This window comes from Pestalotiopsis fici, assembly GCF_000516985.1.
Source record: "Pestalotiopsis fici W106-1 unplaced genomic scaffold PFICI_Scf_9, whole genome shotgun sequence".
NCBI lineage: Eukaryota > Fungi > Ascomycota > Sordariomycetes > Amphisphaeriales > Sporocadaceae > Pestalotiopsis > Pestalotiopsis fici.
Window position 1 is genome coordinate 1655010 of NW_006917099.1, and position 17594 is coordinate 1672603.

The 17594-nt window shown below is 50.0% G+C and overlaps 5 protein-coding genes across 5 annotated transcripts; 3 read left to right on the top strand and 2 right to left on the bottom strand.

The window, feature by feature from the left end:
- Positions 1 to 2468: 2468 nt before the first annotated feature.
- PFICI_11909 (D-lactate dehydrogenase) lies at positions 2469 to 4173 on the top strand (the record flags this gene model as incomplete). The annotated part of the gene is made up of 2 exons (XM_007840490.1): positions 2469 to 4073; positions 4141 to 4173. 2 exons carry the CDS (start codon positions 2469 to 2471, stop codon positions 4171 to 4173), a joined length of 1638 nt encoding a protein of 545 aa, XP_007838681.1.
- A 481-nt stretch (positions 4174 to 4654) lies between these two features.
- Positions 4655 to 5094, top strand: PFICI_11910 (Mitochondrial import inner membrane translocase subunit TIM8; the record flags this gene model as incomplete). The annotated part of the gene is made up of 2 exons (XM_007840491.1): positions 4655 to 4766; positions 4931 to 5094. 2 exons carry the CDS (start codon positions 4655 to 4657, stop codon positions 5092 to 5094), a joined length of 276 nt encoding a protein of 91 aa, XP_007838682.1.
- Positions 5095 to 5588: 494 nt separating this feature from the next.
- On the bottom strand, positions 5589 to 6357 carry PFICI_11911 (60S ribosomal protein L25-A; the record flags this gene model as incomplete). The annotated part of the gene is made up of 3 exons (XM_007840492.1): positions 5589 to 5676; positions 5735 to 6080; positions 6339 to 6357. 3 exons carry the CDS (start codon positions 6355 to 6357, stop codon positions 5589 to 5591), a joined length of 453 nt encoding a protein of 150 aa, XP_007838683.1.
- A 368-nt stretch (positions 6358 to 6725) lies between these two features.
- On the top strand, positions 6726 to 7607 carry PFICI_11912 (uncharacterized protein; the record flags this gene model as incomplete). Its single annotated transcript, XM_007840493.1, has 1 exon — positions 6726 to 7607. One exon carries the CDS (start codon positions 6726 to 6728, stop codon positions 7605 to 7607), a length of 882 nt encoding a protein of 293 aa, XP_007838684.1.
- A 3051-nt stretch (positions 7608 to 10658) lies between these two features.
- Positions 10659 to 12253, bottom strand: PFICI_11913 (uncharacterized protein; the record flags this gene model as incomplete). Its single annotated transcript, XM_007840494.1, has 3 exons — positions 10659 to 11624; positions 11993 to 12033; positions 12211 to 12253. 3 exons carry the CDS (start codon positions 12251 to 12253, stop codon positions 10659 to 10661), a joined length of 1050 nt encoding a protein of 349 aa, XP_007838685.1.
- Between the last annotated feature and the right edge of the window lie 5341 nt (positions 12254 to 17594).

Here is a 17594-nt window from a genome sequence, read left to right on the forward strand (position 1 = left end):
GAGTAGGTCGGTATTATCATTCTCATTCCTGGTACAACTACTTCCCTTCGTATAAATGTGATGCCACATCGGTAGCATGGTGTAAGGAAGAGAAGGATCAGCTTGCGGAAATACTAGCCTCTTTCGAAGGTGGAGGGTGGCTGGCGCACACATGAATTAGAAACCGCAGTTTTTGATTCAGTGCTTGGGCGATGTAGACGACTTTACCTAGGCAGAATAACCACATGTAAATTCAGCTAACTGCAATACCTAGGCAATAATTCTGTTGGGAGTGAAAACGATTTCCCCCAGCAGGGAGCTGCAATTATGTCCCCCAACATCTTTTTTCACTGCAATTTTAGTGTCGCCCGACCCGATAGGTATAAGACCAGGGTCATAGGTGCGTTGTCAGAGCACAGCTCTTGTCGAACGAGCTGCCGACAAACACACAATGACCACATGTCAACAACATAGCTGAAAATGTCTATATTGCCCAGTCGTATAGGTATGGCTCTGATGAAGCGGCATGGCAACCAGGCTTTAGTAATTATGCCATGGATCGGGCCAGATAGCTGCTAGTCATCCTTCCCCTCGACAACTCATTTCTACAACTTATAGTTGACTGCATTGTCCCATCGATTCCGCCGATTCACTGTATAATTGTGACATTCACGATTTCATTTCATCACTTGCGTGAAGTTAAACTTGCAGTGCAAGGAAGATCTTCTAAGCCCTTACGCCGATTTGGAAGTAGCGTTTATTGTGGTGGAAGTGTAGACTCGCGATCTTGAGAAGGTCATTTGGACTAAATTTACAGTGAAAATGGGCGAGGATTGGTGATTGGCTGGATTTCGAAAAATGGTGTCACTCAACCAGTAACCAATTCATCCGCAGAGCCTCATCAATCTTTATGCTTGATGCTAGCATCTAAGGAGAACGAGGCGCTAAAATGATATATACCTCGATATATACCTAGGTACAGACACGTAAGTCGAAAGCGAGAATATACTACCTAGGCAGCAGCTAACATGTCGGTTTCATGATTTGTTGTAGGTTGAACTTTTGCAAGCAAGAATGATTGAAACCTTGCCATCATGAACTTATATTATTCTCACTTCCGCGCCCTCTGTTGTTTTCTTATAAACCCTGTTAGCATCAGATCACCAATACAGTAATTTCTTGATCCTGGCCTCACGGGTAGGCACAATTCAGGCAAATGGCTGTTGGTTTTATTTTGTTCGCGACGGCCGGCGTCCATAGATTATCAATTGTTCAGAAGGCAATCAATTTCCAGTGAAGGCATCATTGGTCACACTAAGAAAATGTCCTAGTTCAACAAGTTTTGAATCTTGAACGGCTTGCGTGATGTTAAATTTGCAGTGAAGTCGTCGGGTATGCAATGCAGGCAGGGGTGTTCAGCATTTACAAGGGTGTCCATGGCTTTGGAAGGTGAGATCCTGCTTCCGTTCACCATGAGCCTTCTCAACGGGTCGGGCGATGTTAGATTTGCAGTGAAGCCCAACGGGCCTTTGCATATTATCGCGTGCCATGTGTGCCTTCACAGGATTGTAGGTACCAAAATTGCAGTGATCATGATTGGTTCATAGCAGCGTTGGAGGAAAAGCAAGTCTCGGCTCAACCTTTAAGGCTTGGCGATCTTACTACCTTCTACCACAATACCTAGTACTGAGTACTGCCACAAGTCTTAGCGTGGCATTTCCAGCTAATCAGAGTGCCGGATTTACCCATTTTGAAATCCATGTATTGACTTTACTTCTTTGCGATACGTTGACTTTGCGTTCGATTTTAAATGTACGTAAATGGCAGGTACGATTTACAACTGGGTTTTGGCGTTGGTAGAGGGTCGACCTGGGACCCTGGCAACCTTCTGGCTCTCCTGGACCTTATGGGACCAACTGGACGTTCTGGCTGTATAGGCTGTATAGACTGGGAAGTGGACTGGGAACTGGCTGTTAAACTAGCTGTTAAACCGGCTATTAAACTGGCTGTTAAATTGGCTGTTATACACCCCCGTTAACTAAGCGGCTAACCGTCTTGACAGATTCTTGGTTATTGAATTTGCAGTCAAGGTATTGGTGATTGGATAGAAGGGCTGTAGCTTTAATTTGAGTCCAGTATTATTACTTTGATCAATAAGTAACAGAAATTGGTATATTCTCAGCGTGGAGGATAACGTCTTCATCCCCCAGATTGACACCACCTTCCTTCTGCGACTCAATAGTCAAAGGTGGGGTTGACAAACCGATTGGCTGGGATTTTGAGACCCGCCCGTCGTCGTCGGAATTGATGACCGGAGCGGCGCAAAGGAGCTTGTCATTGTCGCTCCATTTTTATTTTTCTGGTCCCGCTGCGGAAAGTGTAAGCCCGGACTTTGTCGATTAGGTCTGCTTTTTTTCAAAAACCCAAGTACGAGCATTTCGCCCGTCCTCGTTGCAGTCCCAACGCAGCCACGAGCTCTCGACAAGACAATGGCCTGCAGATCGCGAATCACCCCGGTGCTGCGCCGAGCAAGCCTCGCCGGCCTGGTGCGGACAGCTCCCGCTTCCGGCGCCTCGAGGACCGCCCTCCGGTGCTTGTCGACGGCAGGCCCGCGCCAGCTCAGGGCGTCCGGCCCGAGCATGGCAAAGTTCACCACCGACACGTACCCCGACATCAAGCGCGACGAGCGTTTCACCCAAATCACCCCCGAGCACGTCCAGTTCTTCCGCGACCTCCTCGGCAAGGAGTCGGCCGTCATTGATGGCGTCACGGCCGAGGTCGCGGCCGACGACATGGAACCCTACAACGGCGACTGGATGCGCAAGTACCGCGGCCACTGCAAGCTGGTCCTCAAGCCCGCCTCGACCGAGGAGGTCTCCAAGATCCTCAAGTACTGCAACGACAACATGCTGGCCGTCGTGCCCCAGGGAGGAAACACGGGTCTGGTCGGAGGCAGCGTGCCCGTCTTTGACGAGATTGTCCTCAACACGAGCCGCATGAACCAGATCCGCAGCTTTGACGACGTTAGTGGTATTCTCGTGGCCGACGCCGGTGTGGTGCTTGAGGTTGCCGATCAGTTCTTGGCCGAGAAGGGCTACATCTTCCCGCTCGACCTGGGCGCCAAGGGCTCCTGCCACATTGGCGGCAACGTGGCCACCAATGCTGGAGGTCTGAGGTTGCTGCGTTACGGCAGTCTCCACGGCAGCGTGCTGGGAATCGAGGCCGTCCTGCCTGACGGCACAATTGTCGATGATCTCTGCAAGCTGCGCAAGAACAACACTGGCTACGACCTCAAGCAGCTCTTTATTGGCGGCGAGGGAACGATTGGTATGATTACCGCCGTCTCGGTCCAGTGCCCGCAGAGATCCAGCGCCGTCAACGTGGCCTACCTTGCCGTGGAATCGTACGAGAAGATGCAACAGGCTTTCAAGGAGGCCAGGCAGCAGCTCGGTGAGATTCTGTCGGCATTCGAACTCATGGACCTCCGCAGTCAGCAGTTGGTCCAAAGGGTGCGAAGCAGCAAGAGCCCTCTGGAAGGAGAACATTCCTTTTACTGCTTGATTGAGACGAGCGGTTCCAACTCGGACCACGACGCCGAGAAGCTGGGCAACTTCCTCGAAGATGTCATGGGCAAGGAGATTGTGGCCGACGGTGTCCTGGCTCAAGACGAGACCCAGATTCGCAACCTGTGGAGCCAGAGAGAAGGCGTCCCCGAGTGCCTGGGCCACTGGGGCGGTGTGTACAAGTACGATGTCTCGATACCCCTTCCCGACATGTACAAGTTGGTCGACGAGACGCGGGAAAAGATTGATGCTGCCGGCCTCCGGGGTGACTCGGATGAGTTCCCCGTTGTCGATGTCGTTGGCTACGGCCACATGGGCGACTCGAATCTGCACCTGAACGTTGCCGTACGGCGGTACGACAAGCGCGTCGAGGATGTCCTCGAGCCCTTTGTCTATGAGTGGATTGCCAAGGTCAATGGCAGTATCTCTGCCGAGCATGGTCTCGGCATTGCCAAGAAGAACTACATTGGATACAGCAGGAGCGAGACCATGATTGCGTTGATGAAACAAATCAAGAACCTCTATGATCCGGTAAGTCTTCACCTGTCTATAGGTGCCTTGCGTCCTATGTTGAAACAATTACTGATTATCACTCCAGAATGGTATCATGAACCCGTACAAATACGTGTAGATCAATTATTATACCAGTATATACAACTAGAAATCAATATATATCCACCCAAACAGACCCCGGTAGCTCTCTTTCCCAGTGGTGTATTTGTCGCTCGTCTTGCAATCCCAGATCAACAATTCATTAGATGTTTTGGAATGAGATGTATTTCGAAAGGTTCATGATGCATTATAATTTACAATTCGATCAATTAGATGTTGAATAAATTTACTATGCTGTTGCTGTTGCATACTGCACAGTATTATCTGGGGAAGCCACGATAAGATAAGCGCCGCCAAAGCTCAGCGTCACTAGCTTCGAAATTTGTTAGGCAAGGACGGGTATCGCCATTTGAGAGAAGTGAGCATCATAGAATACCACGACGGCACATTCAACCAAACCATCACTCCGACTTACGCTCTTTTCCTTCCTTAAACTCTGCACGAATTAAGCGACAGCATATTCCCCCGAGAAGCATTCGCCAAGGTCAAGCAAGCACACAATGGACGGCAGCAACCTCTCCGACTTTGAGCTCGACAAGCTGAACGAGCAGGACAAGCAGCAGCTGCGCACATTCCTCAACAACGAGAACCAAAAGGCGCGCGTCCAGTCGAGTAAGTCGGCACATTATATATCCACAGATTGCCCGCGCTCCCCCATGCTCTCTTCTCGAGCGGGATGGTAGGAAAAGAAAGACCGAGGCGAGCGACGGAATCTAGACGAGGATCACGAATCAAAAGTTTCTTTGCTGGGGCTAACATCTTGTGCCACCATCTAGCCATTCACTCCCTTACCGATGTCTGCTTCAAAAAGTGCATCACCGGCCCCATCAAGTCGGGCCAGATGGACAAGAACGAGCAGAGCTGCATGGCCAACTGCGCAGACCGATTCCTCGACGTCAGCAGCCTTACCATGAAGAACCTGCAGACCATGCGACAATAGAGAGGTCGATAGTGTCTAATTTTGCGGACAAGAAGATGGAAACGCAGGCAACATAATACTCCCACTGCTCTGCACATGTACATGTGAGGCGCGCAAGCACACTTTCAGCGAGACCTTGAAGGGGGCCAGGACACCAACAGATAGTCCTTGTGTAGTATAACTGTACACTACTCTGCATGATACATAATCACATGGAGAATTCTCATACAGGTGCAATTTTTTCGTAGACGGGTATCTTTACGTATTGACACGATTTCGGTACGGGATCACAAACGAGATTCTAGTTCAAGACAATACGAGAATGGGGGGAGGGCGGCAAGTGAATTCATTTTCCCATTTTGTCCTCATGAGCCTTTTTTCCCTAGGCTGAAACGCCGTTACTCAATGCAAGAATAAATTTCCCCTGAGGCTTGAACCGCCCTCACAAGACGTATCCACGCTTGGTTCCCCAAAAAATAATCATAAGCGACCCTGCCATACCATGAAATCAATGCTTAGACGAGAGCCAGCTTGGTGGCGGCAATGTCGAGAGCATCGACGTCGGCAGTCAGGCGGCAGTAGGCCTTCTTGCTACCGTCGGGGCTGTGAAATAATGTCAGTATATTTACCAGTGAGTGTCCGAAAATGTAAAAACACGTACCGGACGAGGGTGTTGATCTTCTGGGTGTCAATGTCGTAGAGCTTCTTCAGGGCACCCTTGATCTGAGCCTTGTTGGCCTTGATGTCGACAATGAAGACGAGGGTGTTGTTCTCCTCAATCTTCTTCATGGCGCTCTCAGTGTTGAGAGGGTGGATGATGATCTTGTGCTCATCGAGGCGGGGCTCGTGGTTGATAGACTTGCGGTGGTACTTGGGAGCACGCGAGAGCTGCAGAGTCTTGGGGCGGTGGAAGGTGGTCGACAGTCTAACCTTCCTCTTGGTCTGGGAGTGGGCGCCCTTGAGGACGGCCTTGGCAGCAGCGCTGGCCTTCTTGTTGCCCTTGGGAGCTGTTGTGAGAAAAATCATGCATCAGCAATCGCTCTTTTCTAAAGAAAAAGAACTCGCAATATCTGCTGCAGCTGTATGCATCATCGAGTCCACCACGGGAAAAGGTGGACGACTCAGCAATCGCCCTCATCAAGAGGACTCGCAAAAATCTGCTACAGCTGATGGTGTATCGCCGGGTCTGCTCATGGCTGGCAGTCGACTCGCAGAATGCCCATGTCGTGAAAGAGCATTGGGAGGTAAAAATATCGATCACGTACCCTTGGTGTTGGGAGCCATTTCGTCGGTATTGGCAGGGGGATTGTCGCTGCTGGATGGGTTGGTTAGTTGTCGCGATGGGCTCTTCGTCCTACAAAGAGAGAAAAAAAGTTCGAGACTTTTTGGTGGTTTGGCGATTAGTGGGCTAGGGTTTCCGCAATTGATGGCCCGTGCGCGATTGAAGTCGGGACAGGATTTAGAATGACCCGGGTTTTGTACAGTGCCTAGTGCAGCATTGTGGTATCCAGCACTGTCAAGCATGAAATTTGCTTGGGCAAGAATGCATTTGCTCAATCAATTATTGCAAGGGCAACACAAATTTTTTTTTTCTGGAACGTGCTCGTCCTCTCAACTCACATTGATATGAGGTAACCTGAACAGAGAGAGGGATGACAATCAAGAAGAAGCGAGTCACCAAGAGCCTGGCTCATGGGCGACCGCCGACTTTGCAAAAACCAAAGTCGATATCGAGGCAAGCGACAAAAGCATTGATTAATGCTCATCATGTCTTGGAAAAACGAAAGGCACAGGCTGTTTCCAAGGGTGACACGGTGCAGCAAATCGCAATCGACAAGGAAATCGCGGCTCTGGGAGGTATCGAAAAGTACCAGCAGGCAAGTCTGCAGGGTCAACGGAATGATCGAGGGGGTGACAGCTCACGGGTCCTAATGGAATGGCTCAAGCCAGTTCACCCTGCCCTGAAGGAGGCTTCTCAAGGCGCAGGACGTCCTCTTCGCATGTTGGAAGTGGGCGCCCTGAGCACCACCAACGAGTGCTCCAAGAGTCGGTTCTTTTCCATGCAAAGGATCGACTTGAACAGCCAAGGGGAAGGGATAATGCAGCAAGATTTCATGGAGAGGCCTCTTCCGAAAGATGATTCGGAACGATTTGACATTATCAGCTTGTCATTGGTGTTAAACTTTGTCCCCGATGCCCGGGTACGAGGTGACATGCTTCTCAGGACATTGGAGTTTCTGGTCCAGCCAGGCAATGTCGATACGGAACTACAGAAATTCTTTCCCAGTCTTTTTCTTGTTCTTCCCGCTCCATGTGTGACGAATTCGCGTTACATGGACGAGAGCAGACTCGAGGCCATCATGACCTCTATTGGCTACATCAAGACCGAGTACAAGCTTACTCAGAAATTGGTCTATTATCTCTGGACAAGGACGAATAAACCTGCTTCTCGAACCAAATTTGCCAAAACACAGGTTCGGACTGGAGGTTCAAGGAATAATTTTGCCATTTTACTCAATGGATCATCGGGATGAGCTGCAAGAGCATCAGTCACGCGACCATTCTCAGCTACTCACCTCGAATTGCCTTGGAATCACCAAGGGATCAAACAATACTCTTTGAAATTGACCATTCAACCAAGAGTATGTGTCTTTTCATTCTCGTCAAGAGTTTCTCAAACTGACATTTCATAGGGTTACACTGCAGCCAAGTGCCGTCGATTACGAAATTGCTTCGTTGACAGATCTCGATGTGTCCACTTGCGATTTGGAGACAATACTAGGGCTGTCCGAGTTGAGAATCCATCAAGGTTGATGGTACGCTCCGACGCCCGCATTCTGAATGATCGTCAGTCATCTGAGTGACCCCGCTACCCCAACGGATTGACCTGTGTGGATTGCCAACAATGGTCTCCAGTTTTGGTCAGACGACGGCTCTCGTGCGGAGAAGGACTCGCTTCATATCTCTTTCGATGTGATGGATCTAGTTTGCAGAGACTGGCGTTGCCGGTTGGAGGTTTATCTGCAGATCATATGGTGTCGTTTGGACGCCACAACCAATGAGTGTTCATCTTAATATCTCAACTCCACCCAAAGAAGCAATTGCAAGGGGTGGCGATCATCACTATTGCTTCAGTTTGAAGACCAATTAGGACAGTGTCGGTCATAGCTCTCACTGACAGCACTCTAACCATCACATCACGCCAGCACGAGTCATTGGTGGGCAAGCTGTTGATAGGTTTCCATTGGTTGTCATCGTATGCTATCCCGCGTTGTGCACTCCTAATCGCGCGCCGTTGCATATATTTGCGACGCCGAAGAGGCAGCTAAGATACTGCCGTCAATACTTGGTGTCGCCAGTCTAGTTGCTATAGACAAATGATGGCGGCCGGGGAAATGAGGACAAGACCATAGTCTTACCTAATAGCTCTCCGCATTGATCTGTATACCAATCAGACAGGATTGTCCATTGCCTAGCTATGCGTGTAGATATCAGCAACTTGTCATGATCATGCCTCCTCACGGCACTTCTCTTTCCATGTACTGTCCAGAGCTTTTTCCAATCGGATGAGCACAAAATGCCCCGGCCTCGTTGCCGAACCCCACGAAAGAGGCCGAGACGAGTCACGCAATCACATTGAGGTGGTTTGTTTATTGACATGACGTTCTGCTGATTATCACTCCACTATGACTACACATTGCGTGCCTTTCTACCCGGGGCTTTATCACACCAACCCACCAGACCCAACCGTTGTGAGGGGGGCGTTTTTTTTTAGGGGATATCAATCAAGACATGTGCAGGTAGTCAGGTACCATTCAAACCACTTTTCATCGGTTTCTGTTCAACCATGATATACTTTGCAGTAGTTCAATACAGGGTCCTTGGTCTTTTCTTTCAGCCCCTCATCTTTCCCTCATTTTTTCCCCCTCCTCGTAAGACAAGAATGACGCCGAATGGCGCAGGTCTAGATCATAAAAACACCCCACAAGGCAAGAGCTAACTGAAAACACCGGCAAAAAAGATGAATTGATAAGGACCCCCACTGATTGCGTGGTTTAATCTAGTATACATGGTACATTACCTTGATGGATGCAGTACATAGGTGACGTTTTGGAAATGGGGGAAACGTTATGTACTCTGAACCGTATCATGGCGTGAAAGGTTAAGCAGAAAGAGATCGCCCCGTTCTTTCCGAGGCGTTTGGGATGGTCAAAGTCAATCTCCCCTTGATGGACCGTAGTGATCAGCACAGCCTGTGCATTTGTACACAGTAGGATTTCTACTTGTTGGTTTTCTTGTTACCAGAGGGACGACTATGCGGTTCGAAACGAGTACCTGTACAGTGAAGAAAAGTAGAAGTGAAATTCTCCTGACAAACCTGCCTCCTCATTTCTACGAATTATTGAAACGAAACCGATAGATTGAGTGGCCCTTGTGTCTGCGTGATCTGTCGTAAAAAAGAACATGTCGCACGAAAGGGCTGCACACCCGCCGCTGCTCTTCATCTTATCTACATCACGTTGGTCAGAATGAGCAGAAAGAAGCAATTCGTCTCATTTCCCCAGATTTCCATGTACCCCAGATTTTAGGTTTCCACCATGGGGAGCCGAGCCTCTTGGGAGCTGGGTTGGGGTGGGCTGGCTTGGCTGGCTGCCCCAAGGACTCCCAAGCCACTTCTCTAATCCTCATCTTTCTTTGCACAACCGTTTTTGTCCAGTTTGGCTACCAACTACTTACTCTTTTCCCGGTCTTAATTCTGGTGGCCTTTGGGCCCCCAGCGGTCTCGCTTCCTACTGGGTCAAATGGGGGTCTGCAGACTAGAGAAGTGGCTGGCTCAGACTGGCGCTGCATCTCAGAGGGCTGGGTTCGCCCAATCATGTATGTCTCAGGGACTTTGCTTGCTCGAGTCAGACAGACTTGCTTTTTGTTGCTGTACTATTTCTCGCATATATTCAAAAACTCTAATTCTGATTTTGCCCGTGTTCGTGCGTCTACATATTACATGCCGGGGCGGCAGCTCGGGAGAGAGAGGGGTGGAGGAAAGAAAATAAACAGCATCAAACACTGTGCGTCGAAACACGCGAGCAACACAAGTTGCATGCGTCGATGAACCCTACGCGGCGCCCTACCCAGCAGATAGAGGGGAGAGAGTTTTCTCTCAACGGCCCGAGCAAGTTTAGGCGAATGGGAAGCATTTCATCCCACACAGTCCGGACGAAATCGAATTGCTTGTTGGGTGAGAGACTGCAGCGGACACGAGTCTGATGATGTTTTCGCCCCCCCTTCGTCCCGCAGCCCAGCCCGTAATATCACGTAGTTGTGCATGGATTATGACCTCAAGCGACACAACACCCAGAAAGGCATATACTACTTCATAATCACACTTGGGAGAAAATTGACTTTACGCGTTAGCTACGAATAGTATTGTTTTATCTATCCCAAAGCCAGCATTCAAACATGTGATATTTTTGGGGGGTTTCGTATACGGTTCATGTCTCCCAGCCGTTCCGTTTCTCCAGTCCTTGTCATATCGGTGGAACGGGACACGGTAGCTAGAGATGCCTCTAGGAATGCATAGTGATGCTCTACTCTGCGGCTTCTGGAGTCTCCTTGGCCTCCTCAGTAGTCTTGGGCGTAGGTGGTGCATCCCCGACGGCCTGAGCAAGCAACTTGTCCATGCGGGACGGCTCCTCCTGGTTCTCAGTAGTGCCCTGCTTGGTCTCTGTGGCGCTGGGTGCAGCTACATCCTGCGCGGCTCTCGCTGGGCTGGGCTCATCGTCACCCCCTGTGGTAGTCTTGAGACGCTTGGCATCCGGGTTCTCAGCCTCGGGTGCTTCGGCTGCTGCCACTTTGGCATCGCTGCCCTCGCCGAGCACAGCCTCGTCAGCCGTCCTCTTACCCAGTGCCTGGAGTCGCTTGATGACGAAATCATCTTCGATCGCCTGGAATGTTTCCACGACATCATACTTGTCGTACACCTCTGGAGCTAATTCTGCGTTGCCAGGGCGCTTCACGACGACGGATCTCATGCCGGCCTTGATGGCAGCTTCGACTTCCTTGACATTGTCACTCAGGAAGAGGAACTGGCCGGGTAGGACATCCGGGTGCTTGCTCGCAATGGTTTCATAGCTAGACGATTCCGTCTTTAAGCCAGCGTTTATGGTATCGAACCAATCCGAGATCATCCAGGTTAGATCTGGGGTCTCGGCGTTGGTGTGCTTGAAGAGTAACTTTTGGGCGGGAACAGATCCTGACGAATAGATCATCAACTTGACTCCCTTTCCGTGCCACTTTGCCAGCGTGTCGAGCACATCGGGGAACAGAGGAGCCTTGATCTCTCCAGATCGATAACCCTCCTCCCAGAGATAGCCCTGGAGGTTCTTCAAGTAGGAGATCTTGACATCCCGGCTGGCCAGGTCGATCACGTGGGCCTGAAAGGCGTCTTGGTTGTCTCTGTACTCGGTAGGAAATAGATCCCGATACTCCTTGAATTTCGGCTCATCCCACTGAGTCTTGACAACCTCTGGCAATACCTTGAGTGCATACGGGAACTAGATGATGTGTCAGTTGATCGGGCCAATCACAATGCAATCATTTTTGAGTGAGCCTCCAAATCGCCACCGACGGTCTAGAACTCTGGCCGCTAGAGAGCGATTTGCAAAGCAAGACATTTTTATCAGGATCCCATCAAACGACGATCCAGATAGGGTGATTTCGGGATCGTCAACTTCGGGACACTCCCGAGCAGCAGGAAACCGCAGAGCAGTTCTGCAACGCCATCCAGGTGCATCATCCATCGTGATAGGAAAGTGAAAAAAACGAAACGAAAAAATTCTTCACCGACTTGACACGAAAAGTCGGAAGGAATGACCATTGGAAGCAGAAAAATTTTCAGAAAAAAAAATGACAAGAATCTTACCAAGACATCCCGGACAAAACTAATCTCACATATTGTTCCCTCTGGTTAGGTATAGCATTAGCAAGCTTGCACAGACTAATGCAATGCTGCCATGGAAGCAAAGGATCATTGTGGACTCCCGGGTCAAGCAAGGCAAGGAAGGGGAGCTTTTGCCATTGGGAGCTTCAAGTGCCGCTGCTTGGGAAGGTGAAAAAAGAGCTTGTAGCTTGGGTACTAACCAATATCGAGGAGAACAACCTGGACGGAGGAAGAGACGGCCATGGTTTTTGGGGCAATAGGTCCGTTCACGATCTGAGATCGCTATGCAATCAACTTTGGGGGGGAAGTTGGCGGGCAGCAGGGCGGGAGTTCCGGGAACCAATGTTAGGCTACCCGTCGGTGCGGAGCGGTGAAGTAAGCGATCAGGGCTTTTTTTGCTTGCTTGCCTTCCTGCTTTGTTACGCCTTGCCTGGCACGTAGTAGGGTATGTAGTGGTTGCTTGGGGGCGGGCTTTCGGCGAGCAAGCAGCAAGCTGTTCGCGTTTGAAGCGCGTAGACGGCGACAGAGAAGAGTTTTTTTTTTTTTTCTCCCTCTTCTTCCTCCTTGTCCCCCAAACTTACTACGTACAGGTGCTTCCTGGTTGTGAAAAGAGCACGTTGCCAAATCAGAGGCGTCGGAATGGCTACGGGTGGGTTAGGTGTGGTAGGCAAGGTGTCGTCGAGATGGCGGTCAAGATAGATGAGAGTCTGAAAAGGGCAAGAGGACAGCCTTTTTCGGGTTGAATCGTTGTGATAGTGCACGCGTCCTGGCTTCAGCTCACGTCTACAGGCCAAAGTCATTGGGAGGCCACATGGATAATGTGCACAAAAAAGGTTGGCATGGGAAGCACTGGAGGCACTTGAGCCCCCCGGCTGCAGCGGTAGTGTTAGAATGAATGCATTGTTGTGGAGACGGAATTTTATGCAAATCCGCCTGACACTCATGTTGCAGCCGACAAATGCTAAAAAGCCAAAGAGACGAAGAAGCAGCAGGCACTTGTTTATCACCAGCCGCCTACGAGTTCCAGATAAAGACAAGTTTCAACACTTGGCTTCAGGTCGATTTTCATAGTCTCGTGAAGCGCAAAATGGATACGTTCCGGATCTGCATGATCGTGCAGATTTTTCTGCCTCTTTGCGGCGAAAGATGAAGAACCACCACCCTCGTGAACATGCTGGAACGAGTATAGCCAACGGCTTGCTCCCGTGGTCAGCATACAGATGTCAATATCGCAGCCCAAGGCTTCTTCCTTCTTTCTGGTCATGGAAGTTGGCGACCCGCTTGACGGCTTATTACATCGTGCACCTATCCGCCCACTCACACACATCTACGCAGTACATGCACCCACACATACATCCACAGTAGACATAATCGATAAGTTACCGACTGCCGAATGGTCCCGACTATGCAAATACCCACCCGTCTACTGCAGGTGGTTGAGCAAGGACTCTGAACTTGGCCAAACTTGGCGCAACTTGGACCTCTCTCCAAGCTCCCCCATGCCAGTTGCCAGCCAAGCCAGCCTCTGCTCGCTGTGTGGGAGCCCAAAGGGTGGCAGACCTGAATGCAGGCTGGGCAGATGAGGCAGGCACTGCAAAAAAGAAAGAGCCACGCGATACAGTAAGCATCCCACACACTTTTTGACCGACTTTCGCAATATTCGCAGTGATACCCAAAAGGTCCGAGGTAAGGGAGTATAGCATGTCTGATAAGGCAAACCGTCAACTTGAACAGGACCATTGGTGTGATTATGGAACAGATGATGGCGGCATCTCTATTCGCGAGCACGAGCTGCGGGAAAAGCGCACGAGTCAGGTTGGGAAGACTATGCGGAACAGCTAGATTGATAAGTACGTTCGGATGACTTTGACTTACCCCATTGATCAACGGTACTATAGAGCGCAAGATAAGATAGGTAGATCTCTTGACTGCCGCCTCAAAAGGATACAGTGTTTTGTGATAGTATACTGCTGATCAAGTGGAATATTAATCGCAATCCGACGATCAGTTCCGCTATCGCAGTCAAGTAGAGGTCACGACATTGGTTTCTTGCGCCCTGTTTTTCACACGACCTCAAGAAATAATATTACTAGTCTAGCTACTATTTGGTATTCTACTATTCTACCAGACCTCTCATATAATCGAAAAGGGTATGGGATGGGACACTCGGCAGTCCCTGACCACCTTGGCCCTTACGCAAACCTCTCGCGGGCGTGAGCCAACATTGGACGGCGCGGCCAATCACGATCAAAGTCGGCCCCCATAGTAACCAATCTGAGGGCTAGTCGCAGAAGACTACGAGGGATTGGTTCAAGGATGGCACACGCATGACGCTCTGAATGCAGTAGAGTAGTATTGCATCTGAGGTGCATAGAAGGGCTGGTGGAACTCAAGCCAAACACAGGCCTCAAAGTGATCGTCTACTTGGTCTGTATCGTGCTATGGTTGCGTGTTTCTGCGCTAGATAGAGCCCACGATCAACAAAATCATGCAAGCAGAAAGCAGCCGGTTCCAGCGACAGCACATCCCAAAGTGGTTCGTTTTCCTGAAGCAAGTGCCATAAGTGGCCCGTCTCCTTTTGTTATTGTTGACAAGTGACCAGAAAGAGGTTGAGCGATAACAGCGGCCCAGCGGGCGCTTGTTGACTGGTTGCGATGAAAGCCCAAACTGCAGCGCAATCATATTATAGACAGCATGTATGTACCATATTCCCATGAGCTTGGCAGGCGTTGCGAGGCCACGATCATACTCACCGCTAAACCGATTGCAATGCAATACTATGTGTACTGCAATGCTGTTTATACTCTTATTGGCATCTTGCAATGCCGGCATGGGACATACTGTTTCAAGCGGGCAGCATAGGGAAGCATGGGAAGTGGTGGGGCCCTTCTTTCGAGCTCAATGCTCCTTTCCCGTCCGTCTCTTCGTTTCAAGCAGGGCGAAGCGAATGTAGTGTAGGTTAAAAAAATAGTAGCCCGTGTTAGAGGGTAAGAGTTTCTTCAGCTTCCCAAGAAGGGTTCATTGATCAACCACACGGCCAACCGCTGCTGCAACCAATCCAGGTCTGATACAGACCAACATAATAACAAGGGATAATAATGCAGATCTACACGCACAAAACATCATAGCATAGCATTTTCTACCATCCATAAAAGATGTCTTTGGATGCATGCACATAGCCACCCCTCTTCAAGACAAACGACGGCGACAGCAACAAGAGAGACAGCCATGGCACCATCGGGGACCTCCGGACGAACAGACGTTGAAGGGTCCAGCAAGCAAATCCGGGGAAAGCTTGTGTTGGTGGCACCTCTGAAACCTGCGAGAGGTCGTGCACGCACCCAGATTCGCCATACTTGAACAGGCGCAGACGCAATAGCACACCCACCCACCACTACTTTTGGGCATTGCAGTTGAATGCTTCTTTTTTAGCCGCGCCATGTGAGTACCATTTGAGAAGAAAAGCAATGCCCACCAAGACATGACATGCTGAGCATGTTTGCGTCAAAAGTATTGCGACATACTAGACAGCATCGGGTGATACTCAGGCGATACCGTTGGGTAAGGTGGTCACACGGCAGTGGGCTAAGGCGGCAGTAGAACAAAATAGGCCAGCGAATACGATGCCATGCTGCAGTTTTCCCTTTGATCATTTATGTAATGTTTTGACTCGCAAGGTTGGAATGGAAACATGATTTTCTTTCATGCTTTTATCATACTGTATGGGTTAGTTCAAATCCACCTCTTGTTGACTCGGGGCTGCGCAAGTTTTGTGATACACTGTAGACACACACACACACACACACTCTCTCTCTCTCTCTCTTGTTTTTGTTGATTAAACTGTCCAGATCGGGATGGAGGAGGGTTGGAGGAATGCCGACCACTGTAATTCCAAGCATGCTTTATTAGACAAAACCGAAACAGGCGAGACGATCCCCTCTGGATTGGCCACAGATGGCATCATCCCGCCCTATCGACGTTGCAATGGCAAAACACACAAGGCGGGTGATGCGACAGCCATGACATATTAATTACTGCGTACTGTAAACAAACTCGACAAGCATGTTACCCAAGTTGTGTCACTCTTTCACGATCCTACAGTATCCTTTTCTTTGCAACGGGCCTCCGGTTCAAGCCGACCGACACCGGCCAGTCCGACTCATTCTCGAAATAGGATCCCTCTGTCACCTGCGGATTCTAATCGTTGCGCCATTGCCACTGATGACTACAACGTGCTGCGTACCTGATTCTGGGCGCGGTTTCGTCGGCGCCACTTGGCTGGGGCGGGCCAGCGCCTCGCAAAGCTGATGGGTGAATTGATTAGCGAATTGCTAATTATGAACATCCAGCACGAGCTCATTGGCAAATTCATGTGTTCATGTTATTTATTTTTGTTTACTGGGAAAGCAAAAGCCTGGGCCTACCTATGGGGTACATACCCATCATCAAATCAGCAGGTCATACGTAGTAGTACCTACACTGTAGAGCAGTCATGCCTCACTTTTTTTTTCCCCCCCACTGTACCGCGGCTATTACTGTGTACCATTATCCTACCACATTGCGACACAGTCCATTTCCCAGGATGTGGTCGAAGCTCCAGCTTTCATTTCGACAGGGTATTCAGCTCAACCTGAGGTCATTCGGAAATCATCAAGCTAAACCGGCCGAGGTGGGCTTGCAATCAATGAAATCAATTGCAATGTTGATAGGCATAGCTACTACTACCGCCGATGAGTAAGAAAAGGATTGAATTGCTTCAAAGCCGTGTTTCTCTTGGAAATGGTGTCCTCTCCTTGCATGTATTAAGATTACGCAAAGGCGGTCAAACTGTTCAACCAGCAACAGAGTTGCATACAACCAGCCAGCCAGACACAAAGCAGCAGCTGGTTGTGAAGGATGAGGGCTGGCGAGATGCAGGTATCAGGAGGGTGCATACGCCTGCAGACCAATAGCACTGCCCTGAGGTCCGTCATGAAACCCGAGAAGCTGCTCGAAGGCTCGCGATGGTGCTGGGGCCGTGTGAACAGCCGAATCTGGACAATTGGGGGAATTTTCCTGCCATTGTGTGATGTATTGCGTGCACAGCATATTTTCAAGCAGAGAGAACCTACCAGTAGAGCCCAGAACCAGCCACAGTTTGGGAGCTTTCGTTGTACACAGTTTGCTCACTGATAGGTAATGTAATCCATGGCGCTGCATAAGTCAACTGACCAAGCGCGTACCCGGTTCCTGCGGCAAGGCCTGGAAAAAGGCCAGTGAATCAGGTACCTCGTACAGTCTTTTTTACTACGTGTCTCGATGTCTAGGGGACGAGCCGAGGACGCTAGACAGGCCAGTCCGAAGCAGACAGGCAGATACTTGTCGAGGATAGAGGGCGACGCGCCGATCGGTCTGCTTACTGGTCGCCGCTACCTGCGAGCCATGTGTCCTCGTCCTGCCGATTGTGCTGCATTTCAGTGACCCGCCAGCTGATCAGGTACGGGCCAAAGAGGTACTTTGGTGTGGTGGGGTTGCTGCTCGCCTGCATATCGACTATTTGCACTATTGTATACCGTGCAGTGCTAGCCCTCATGCTCTCGGGGGT